General features: G+C 52.6%; 1 protein-coding gene across 1 annotated transcript in view; it reads left to right on the forward strand.

Annotated features, from left to right (window-relative positions):
• SOGA1 (suppressor of glucose, autophagy associated 1) overlaps positions 1-10,376 on the forward strand; it is a 41,370-nt gene that overhangs the window by 23,806 nt on the left and 7,188 nt on the right. The window contains exons 7-12 of the mRNA XM_012658945.1: positions 1,131-1,361; positions 2,228-2,332; positions 3,304-3,471; positions 5,045-5,296; positions 9,237-9,308; positions 10,341-10,376. The exon at positions 10,341-10,376 is cut by the window's right edge and continues 4 nt beyond it. Of these exons, the coding sequence (XP_012514399.1) occupies positions 1,131-1,361; positions 2,228-2,332; positions 3,304-3,471; positions 5,045-5,296; positions 9,237-9,308; positions 10,341-10,376 (864 nt within the window). The remainder of the gene's footprint in view (positions 1-1,130; positions 1,362-2,227; positions 2,333-3,303; positions 3,472-5,044; positions 5,297-9,236; positions 9,309-10,340) is intronic.

A 10,376-nucleotide genomic window follows, 5' to 3' on the forward strand; every position in this document is an offset into this window, starting at 1 on the left:
TGTCAGCCCCCATGCCCTGCTGGGTGTTCCTGCACTTGTGGTTGTGCATTAGCTGTGTTGGGCTGGACCTGTCATTGGCTGCCTATGTGACCTTGGGCCAGTCCTGTTTTCTCTCAGGACAACCTGAGTTTCCCATCTATGAGATGGTGCCCCCATTAGGGTTGGCTGCTAATCAAGATAATAGGGCTGGGCATGGTGGCTCAAGCCTGTAATCCTAGCACTCTGGGAAGCCGAGGCAGGACGATCGCTTGAGGCTAGGAGTTCGAGATCAGCCTGAACAAGAGCGAGACCCCATCTCTACTAAAAATAGAAAAAATCAACCAGGCGTGGTGGTGCGTACCTGTAGTCCCAGTTACTTGGGAGGCTGAGGCAGGAGGATGGCTTGAGCCCAGGAGGTTGAGGTTGCAGTGAGCTATGATGCGCCACTGCGCTCTAGCAGTGGCGTCATCTCGCTCTAGCGGGACCCTGTCTCCAAAAAAAAAAAAAAATCCTGGAATGGCATTTATTAAGCCCTTACTGTATACCAGGCCTGTGCAATGCACTTTCTACACATTACGTCCTGTAGTCCTCTTGCCCTTCCCTGTGAGGTGTCCCCATTTTACAGATGGGGAGACTGATGCCCGGATAGGTAAAGTGCTCTGCCAAGGGTTACACATCCAGAGCAAAGTGGGGCTGGGACTGGAATCCAGGTCCCTTTTGGCCATGACATTGCATTGCTTTCTAGGGCATTGCATGTTTGTCAGCCTTCCTCAGTCCCAGCAGGCCCTTTGCCCTCCACGTGAGTCACCCTCCCTGCCATCATCACTCACCCCTGTGGCTTCCTCATTGAATGGGAAAGCTCATGTGAAACACTGGGCGCCCAGTAGGTGCTCACTGTTGATGTCATGGTTTTTGCAGTCAGACAGAGCCATCGTCCCTGTGGCTACTGCTGCTTTTATGAGCTTCCCTTCCCCAGAGGAGCAGAGGGCAATGCTTATTTCAGTAGAATGAGCTGCTAGAGGTGGGATCCCGGGCAGCGATCACCCACAGGCCCCTCGTGGATTTAACCCTCTGCCCTTGTCTGGGGTCTGCATGGGGTGGGGTAGTGCGGCCAGCGAGCGGAGCTTGCTCAAGCTCTTGTCCCCCTGCAGCTGAAGGAGGACCAGCAGAGGGCGCTCCTGAGGCGGGAGTTTGAGCTGCAGAGTCTGAGCCTCCAGCGGAGGCTGGAGCAGAAATTCTGGAGTCAGGAGAAGAACATGCTGGTGCAGGAGTCCCAGCAGTTCAAGCACAACTTCCTGCTGCTCTTCATGAAGCTCAGGTGGTTCCTCAAGCGCTGGCGGCAGGGCAAGGTTTTGCCCAGCGAGGGGGATGACTTCCTTGAGGTATGGTTGAGCCCGGGCCTGGGACTGACACTGTGGTGGGGAGGGCAGGGAAAGGGATAGGGAAGGGACACTCAGCTGGTGTTTACACAGCTCTGAGGCCCATATCTGTGCTGTCAGTTTGCAGGTTTCCTTCCGCGCATTCATGGGCTCATTCAGCATGTTGGTTGTAACCAGTCCTTTACTGGGCACGTGGCAGATGGCGGGTACACCATGGCAGGGAAGACAGACTCAGTCCTGCTTCAGCAGGAGAAAGTCCCTTGGGGCTGGTTGGTCTTTTACACAGGGTCTTTAGCAGGCAGCAGTATCTAGGCGAATTTAATAATCTAGTTTTGCTGGGTGTGGTGGCTCACTTCTATAATGCTAGCACTTTGAGAGGCCAAGGTGGGAGGATCACTTGAGGCTAGGAGTTCAAGACCAGCCTGGGCAACATAGCAAGATCCCACCCCCGGTCTTTACCAAAAACAAAAAAAATCAGCTCGGCATGGTTATGAGCGCCTGTAGTACCAGCTACTCGAGAGGCTAAGGCAGTAGGATCACTTGAGCCCTAGGAGTTGAGGGTAACAGTGAGCTATGATCATGCAATTGCACTCCAGTTTGGGCAACAGAATGAGACCCTGTCTCAAAAAAAGAATAATAATCTAGTTATAAAGTTGTATTATGTACGGATGTATATTTACATTCAATGCCCCCCAGAAGGCTGTGCACCTCAGCCTACACAGTGCCGAGGGCCGAAGTTAAGATGTGGGAAATCAGTGCTGGGCTAAGATGTCTTCTGCCTGGCTGTGCAGCCCTCTTCTGTCTGGGCTACTGGAGCCCCAGATGCGACATCCTCCCACCTCCTGTTGAGTGTGGTTTTTAAAAAATAGGTAAACAGCATGAAGGAGCTGTACCTACTGATGGAGGAAGAGGAGATCAACGCTCAGCATTCTGATAACAAGGCCTGCACAGGGGACAGCTGGACCCAGAACACGGTGCGTTCTCAGCCCTTTCCCAGTCTTGTCCACTTGTTCCTTTGCCCATCTACTCATCACTTCCCGCTGCCTTCTCTGGCCCTGGCCCTACACTGGGCACCCGTGCTGCACAGGGTTATCGCTTGGTCACTTGCTCCCAGATGCTCAGTGCTATGGGGTATATAAGTCATCCCAGGGCAGTGACAGTGCCAGATGATGGACTGTGGGGCCACAGGTGAGAGAGCAACTAATTCTACTTGGAGTATAGGGGACCATACCACAGAGGAGGGGCTGTACGTAGCGGCTTTGAAGGATGATTAGGAGCTTGCCTGATAGAGAATGGGGTGAAGACCACTGTGGACCCAGAGAACTGTGTGCACAGAGGTGTGGCAAGGTATGCTGGGACTGGGTGTGGCTCAGGATGTACATAGCGGGGTGAGGACATCAAGCTAGGGTCATATGAAGAGGAGCCTTGTGGCCTGGGGTCAGGAGCTCTCAAATCAAGCCACAGATCAGAGAGAGCAGGGGCTCAGGATCACAGGAGCACACACTTGAGCTGGGGTGCGGGTGGGAAATGAGGTCGTGGGCCCAGGAGAGATTTGGGACTGAGTCAGGCATGGTTAGGGAGGCTCCGTGGATCAGACGTCGCATCTGGCCTGCAGCGGGTCAGAGAGGCAGACCCTGAGCAAAGAGAAGGACGCAGGGCCTAACACTGCAGAGTCTCGAAGCAGTCGGGTTACTCAGCTCAGATTCAGGCTGAATAATTATTACTGTAACTGCAGGATTTTCTGTTTATGTCGGGGGTGGGACTCGCATCAGCCTAGGAGGTGGCCAGGGCTAGGCTTGTCATCCCTATCTTGTGGGTGAGATGACTAGAGAGGTCAAGTCTCACAGGACTTGCCCAAGGCCTGGGAGAGTCCCGAGCTGGACTCCTAGTGAGTTCTCTGAGCCCAGGCTCCCCTCCTCTGACCCCGCCTTGCCTCTGTCTGCAGCCCAATGAGTACATCAAGACCCTGGCCGACATGAAGGTGACGCTGAAGGAGCTATGCTGGCTGCTCCGGGATGAACGCCGTGGTCTGACTGAGCTTCAGCAACAGTTTGCCAAGGCCAAGGCCACCTGGGAGACGGAGCGGGCAGAGCTCAAAGGCCATACCACCCAGGTGAGGCCCCCTCCTTTCGGAGACGTCTGCCCCCTTGCTGTCAGCCTAGCCTTCAGCTGTAGGATCTGGGAGTAGGCTGCCCAAGCCATGGTCTTGGAGGCATAGGAACCCCCCTGACTTTGCCTTGCTGCCCAGAGAGGGCAAGAAGCTTGCTTCGAATCACACAGCCAGGGTACCAGAAACAGAGGGGAGTGGGAGTCACTGGAGCAGGGAAGGAAGGCAGGGGATTGACAAAGAGGCAAGGAGTGTCACAGGCCCCTCTGTGGCACCTGGGCACACAAGTGAGGCCAGCATGCTTAAATGCCTGTCTGCACCTGGTGATGGTCTTCACACTGCCTGGGCTGTCTTTGTAGGATCCCCTTAACCCTGTTACCTGGCCCTGGTTTGTTCCCTCCACCAAGCCTGGAGGCCTTCCCTTCAGCAACCCAGCCTGACCAGAGGAGCCTTAACCAGGAGCTCTGGGAGTCTGGAGTCTGCTGTGTGCCTGGGGGCAGGTTGCTGCCCACCTCTGGTCTGGAAAGTGAGAGGGTGGCTTCCTGCACTCAGAGAGAGCTCCAGCCCCCAGCTCTGTGGTGCAGGCTGCCTTCCCAGAATCACCCACCCTCGCGAGGTGGCACTGTGATGATTTCCACTGGACAAATGACAGAATAGGCACAGAGGGGTTAAGTTTCCTCCCAGCGTCTCCTGGCTAATAAGTGGAGACTAATCCTTGCTCCCTAAACCTCTGCCCCTCCTTACTTCCCATGACCTGATGCCACCATCTTCCTGGTGCTTGTGGACTACTGGCTTCTTCCTCGGGCTGCTGTCTTCCCTGCTGATTTCACAGCTCCTGCCCATCTGCACATTCCACTGTGTCCACCGCTCCCACTGCTCCCCCAAACCCAGCCATTCCAGGTGCTCCTCCCCCTAGAACCTGACCGGCCCTGTGGAGGCTGGTTTCCTGGACCACAGCCAGGGACGTGTGGGGGACATTGAGTCTTGAGGTTACATGTTTCCCTCCTGCCACCCTAAGGTCTGGGACCAAGAAAGCAGTCATGCTGGGGTGATTCCTGCACATACGCGTCACATGACTGTGTGTGCGTGTCCCCATGCAGGGCCTGTGGACAAGGGGAAGCCCCTGCTCTCTAGGAGGGGATGTATGTAAATAACATGTCCCCCATTACCCAAAGCCCATACTGCTGCTAACAGTTGATGAACTATCATGAGAAACAGTAACTGGGAACCTCTGCCATGTCGTTGCTGTGTGACCTGGCACAAACAACCCCTTTGAACCTCTTCCTCCTCTGTAAGACATGGGTAATGGTAGTTCTTGCAGAGTCTTCACAAGGATACTGACATAATACCTGAAAAGCCACAGCACAGAGCTTGGCTTATAGAAAGAGCTCTACAAACCTTTATTGTGAGGAGTGGTTAGTTCTGAGTGAGGAGATCAGCAAAGGCTTAACCAGCTGAGGGGTCTTCCCAGGAGACCTCTGTCCCCCTGCCCCCTGCTGGCACCCAGGAGGGAAGGCGGGAGGAGGGCAGAGAGGAGGGGCCTCCTGGTACCAGCTGCCCCATCTACTTCTTTCCGCAGATGGAGCTGAAGGCTGGCAAGGGAGCCGGGGAGAGGGCAGGGCCCGACTGGAAGGCAGCCCTACAGAGGGAGCGTGAGGAGCAGCAGCACCTCCTGGCTGAGTCCTACAGCGCTGTCATGGAGCTCACGCGGCAGTTGCAGATCAGCGAACGCAACTGGAGCCAGGAGAAACTGCAGTTGGTGGAGCGGCTGCAGGGGGAGAAGCAGCAGGTGGAACAGCAGGTGAAGGAGCTGCAGAACCGCCTAAGTCAGGTGAGGCCTCCCCCGTACCCCCAGAGGTAGGTTCTCCTTCAGGTATAGTTGGATCCAGGTGCTTAGAGAATGCAGTAGGAACCAGATCTTTCTCTCTGACTCAGTTGCTCCTGCTTTCCTCTGTGTTAGCTTTACTCTTAAGCTATCCTCAAATATGGCCACTGTGTTTCATGCTCATATCTTACAGCTTAGCAGTCACAACAGATAGAGGTCCATTTCCACAAGGCTCTGATTGGCCAAGTGTGAGTCATGTGCTCACCCTTGGAGCCTACCAAAACCCAAGAGGGAGGAACTAAGAGTGGTTCCCATGGGAAAACTGGAGTCCTCTGACCAAAAGAAGGGGAAAGGAAAAGCTATTATCAATCATCACAGCCCATCACAGTTCATCTCACACACTCAGCCACCACCTACCATGCTGCTACACACTACTCTTTACTTTGACTTTTCCTTTCTTTTACTTTCTATTTTAATTACATAAATCTGGACTCTACCTTTTTATAAGACCTAAATATTACAATAGCATATTCCAACCTACTTCTTTCCTTTTTTTAAAGGCAGGCACGAAAAGTGAGGTTTATTGAGGAGAGGAAGATAGGATTATAGAGCAAGAGCAAGATAGAGGTTTACAGAGCATGATACATAAACCACAGATGACGACAGGACCCACTGTCGCAGCAAAGGGAAAGCCAAAGGAAGGGGCCAAAAAAGGGTTCCCTTTCTTGCTATTTCAATTTTTTTTCCTTATGAGACCAGGTCTCACTGTATTTCCTGGGCTAGAGTACTGTGACGTCATCATAGCTCACTGCAGTCTCAAACTCCTGGGCATAAGTGATCCTCCTGCTTCAGCCTCCTGAGTAGCTGGGACTATAGGCATGCGTCACCACACTCAGCTAATTTTTCTATTTTTTGGTAGAGATGGGGTCTCGCTCTTGCTCAGGCTGGTCTGAACTCCTGGCCTCAAGCAATCCTCCCGCCCTGGCCTCCCAGAGTGCTAAGATTGCAGGTGTGAGCCAGCACACCTGGCCTCTTGCTATTTAAATTTATATTCAGAGAGTTTTGTTTCCTTTGTTTTTTTACCATTAATTGAATCATAACATATGTGTTGTTTACATGTTGCCTCATTCATGGTGAGCTGTTCACAAAAGTGTAGAGGCAGCCTCATTCATTTTAACTGCTACTTGGCATTCCTAGTGTGGAGACACCATAATTTATCATTCCATATCGATGAAATCTGGATCATTTCCAGTTTTTCATTATTATTAATAAAAGATATGCCTCAAGCTGGGCATGGTGGCACATATCTATAGTCCCATCTACTCAGGAAGCTGAGGCAGGAGTATCGCTTAAGCCCAGGAGTTTGAGATTGCAGGGAACTACGATGACGCCACTACACTCTAGCTGGGGCAACAGAGTGAGACTCTCTCAAAGGAAAAAAGAGAAGAAAAAAAAGTTGTGCCTCAGTGAACATCTCCACACATATGTTTTTCTGCATGTGCACAAATATTTTGGAAGGATAGATACCTGGAAGTGAAATTGCCGTGTTCAAGGGCGTATGCATTTACAGTTGATGAAAACCATCAAGCCACAGGCCAGAAAGGCTTTGCCTAGTTACATTCCCACCAGCCACGTAGGGAGAAGGGCCCGTTTTGCTTTATCTTTGCGTGTTCTTGTAACTACAAAGCTTTGAAATGTCTGCCCAGCTCAGGATGTAAAGTGCTATTAATGTATCGTTGTTTTAATTTGCATTTCTCTGATTTCTAGTGAAGGTGAGCATCTTTTCATGAGTTTATTTGATCATTTGTATTTCTTCTTTCTAATGTTGTCTCCAGTCCTCCAACGGCCCTGTGAGGTCACAGTCACTAAACCCTTTTTAAAGATGAGGAAACTGAGGCAAAGTGACTTGCCCGAGGTCATGAAGTGAGTAAGGGACAGGACGAGAATCTGGCAGAACTCCCAAATCAGGACAGTGCCTAATCCTGGGCCCTGCCCCCGCGGGGTCAGAGCTCCTTTGAGGTTCGCCGCACTAGGAGCCTCTGCCTGACGAGTACCCTGCAGGATGGCTGGGTGACAGACAAGTCACAAAACAGTCCACGTCCCACATGGAAAGTAGATTCGATGCATCTGTTTGCACCATCAAACCACGTTCCTGTGTGTAAAAGAATAATTCCTTTTTATTATATGAACAACACAATATTCCTAAAATGATTTTGAAATTGTGAGCCAAGCTCCGCATCATACCTGGGGAAACACATCACAGCCCACGAGCAGGTCCTGCTGGCTCGTCGGGGCACAGGTTCCACGTCCCGCTCTTGTTTCCACGTTAGGCGATCTTGCGTGGGAAGTGCCGGCCCTCTGGCCCCAGCCTCCTGTGTCTCTCTGACGTTCCTCTGCCTCCTGCATTTCAAACCAGGTCCCCCAAAGCCGCGTTCTTCTTTAAACTGGACTGACGGTTACACAGCCAGGCGACAGCACAGTCAGAGTGGCTGGTGGGAAAGAGCTTCTGAGCTGGAGTCTCCAGTCCCTACCTGGCTCTGCCAGGTACAGCCCCAGCTAGGTCACCTCTGATCTCCGAGCCGCATCCTCTCGAGGATGACTGTACGTGACCTCATCTCACAGGGCAGCGATGGGAATGAAAGGAGATGGCCACAGGAACACTTCGGGATGATTCGGGTGTTCCTAGGCCCACCCCTCGCCGGGGCTTGCTTTGATTCTGCGGCCTTCATCTGTCGTTTCTGTTCCTTCACATTAGTGTGAATTTTGTTGTTGCCCATAATACCATTGGTCTTAGTTGGGTTCCTAAGAAGCCAAGCCTGAGACGTAGATTCAAGTGTGCAAGGAAGGTGACCGACCTGTTCTCGTTTGCCTGGGACTGAGGGCGTTTCCTGGACTTTCACTTTTAACACTGGGACAGTCCCAGCCACAGCCTCCCAGTTTCTTCAGAACTGAGGGTTTTCTGGGACGTGGCACTTTCAGTGCTAACACTGAGAAAGTCCTGGGCAAACCAAGATGGGTTGGTTACTGTGTGTGTGATTCGTTAAGGGATGGAGGAAGCCAGGGCAGGGAAGGGGAAGAAGCCAAGCAAGGACGTGCTTTCCAGCAAAACCTGCCCTCAGCCTGATCCTGTGACAGGCTCAGGGGTGTAGACAGTACACCACCCCACAGTTGGTCCACCTCAGGGCAAGGGGTTGGCTTCCGGGCCAGCCCTTTGGACTCCTGCTTTTGTCTGTCACTGGCAGTGATTGAGTTCCAGTTGCCCAGGATAATCCTTCAAGGAGGTCGCGGCACCAGATGGCACAGGTGAGGCCACCAAGCCACAGGATCTGCTACACTATTGTCGCTATCATTGCAACTCATTCAACGGCCTGACCTTGGGACAATTCCTCCTCTTCTCTCAATCTCGATCCTCTCACCTGTGAAAGGGAAACAACCATAGTATAGTAACATCTACCACATATGGTTGCTGTGAAGATTCAGTTAGCTAATGTGCACGTACTGAGTGGGTTCCGTTACATGCCACCTGGACCTGATGAAGCTCCAGGAGGGGAGGCAACCGCCGGCCACCTCCAGGCCCAGCGGGAAGAGTGCTGGGATCCGAGCAGCGGGGGCACGTGGGTCTCGTCTTTGCCACCTGATGTGCCCTAGCTGCTCCTTAGCCAATCTGTTCCCTGAACTGCAGCATGAATGAACATAGCAATAAAAACTGGTACTATATTAGATATAGTGACATTTAGAAGGATGCTCGCAAGTATTTGCTTTTATTATGATTTTCCAAATCCACCTGGAGTGGCTCAGAGCTGCTACCCACTGAGAAGTTGGCCCCGAGCCCATGATGCAGATCCTCTGAGCTGCAGAGTGGAGCCTTGGGAGTGGCCCTGCTCTGAGCGGGACCCCGCTGACCAGCTCTGCCTGCCACTGACCCACCCGCTTTGCCCTTATCCAGCTGCAGAAGGCTGCCGACCCCTGGGTCCTGAAACACTCAGATCTGGAGAAGCAGGACAACAGCTGGAAAGAGGTGAGTAGGGCAGTTGCCACCTGTGTTCTCTTGGCTCCTTGCTCCACTGGAAAGTTCCCTGCTTGTGGGGGACATGACAGGAGGATACTAACCCTATTCCACAGGGCCATGCCCTCATGCCTTGGGCTCCTCAGCCCCGGGGTCTCTTCCACATAGTTCCTACCTGTGGTTTGGACGTGGAAAGGGTCCTCTGCCCTTGCCATCCTTCCATGTCTGGGAGAAACATTTGGCCTCTCTTGGTTTCAGTTGTGCCCTATGAAAAGCAAGGACCCTAAATAGCTGTGTGACCTTGGATAAGTCACTCTCCCTCTCTGAGCCCCACTTGCCTCTTTGGTAAATGAGAATCGCATTTTCTGCCTTAGCCTAGCCCTGGGTGTGAAGATCAATAAGGTCACAGTGGTGGAGTTTGCACATAAGCCTCAGGTGCCAGTCGTCATGTAGCAACACACTGCATAACCAAACAGTGAACCGCAGGCCCTTTGCATCGCCCCATTCCATCCTCATGATGGCCTGTGGAAGTGGTGCGTCAGTCAGGGGACTTGGTTGCAAACAAACACTGATTCTGGGGAACTGAGGCAGGAGAGGATTTTATTGGGGGCTCACGTGGACTGGGGATGCAGATCAGAAAACCAGTGCAGGTCCCAGGGGACTGTCTCTGGAACCAGGGTGGGACAAGCCCAGAGCAGTAGCTGCCAGGTTGTGGCTGTCAGCACCAACTGAACAGCGGGCCACTGGGTTCTTTTTTGCTGCTGCCACATTTGGAATAAGAATGGTGTCTCTTTCCTTGGGGGTCACTTTTGGAGCTCTGATTGGCCCAGCCTGGATGACGTAATTCTGGTGGGGGAGTTAGATGCAGCACAGCCAGAAACTGCCCAGGGGCATTTGAGATCATTGATGACCCCAATCCTGCTGTACAGATGAGGAGAATTAGGCTTTGAGGTCCAGGCTCGGCTCCCACACTAGCCTCCTGTCACCTGTTCTCGGTGCTCTGGTGGCCAGAACTTGACCCTTCCTGTCTCTCTTCCTTGACAGACATGCAGTGAGAAGATCCACGACAAGGAGGCTGTT

This window comes from Propithecus coquereli, unplaced genomic scaffold (assembly GCF_000956105.1).
Source record: "Propithecus coquereli isolate 6110/MARCELLA unplaced genomic scaffold, Pcoq_1.0 Scaffold590, whole genome shotgun sequence".
In the NCBI taxonomy this organism is placed as follows: Eukaryota; Metazoa; Chordata; class Mammalia; order Primates; family Indriidae; genus Propithecus; species Propithecus coquereli.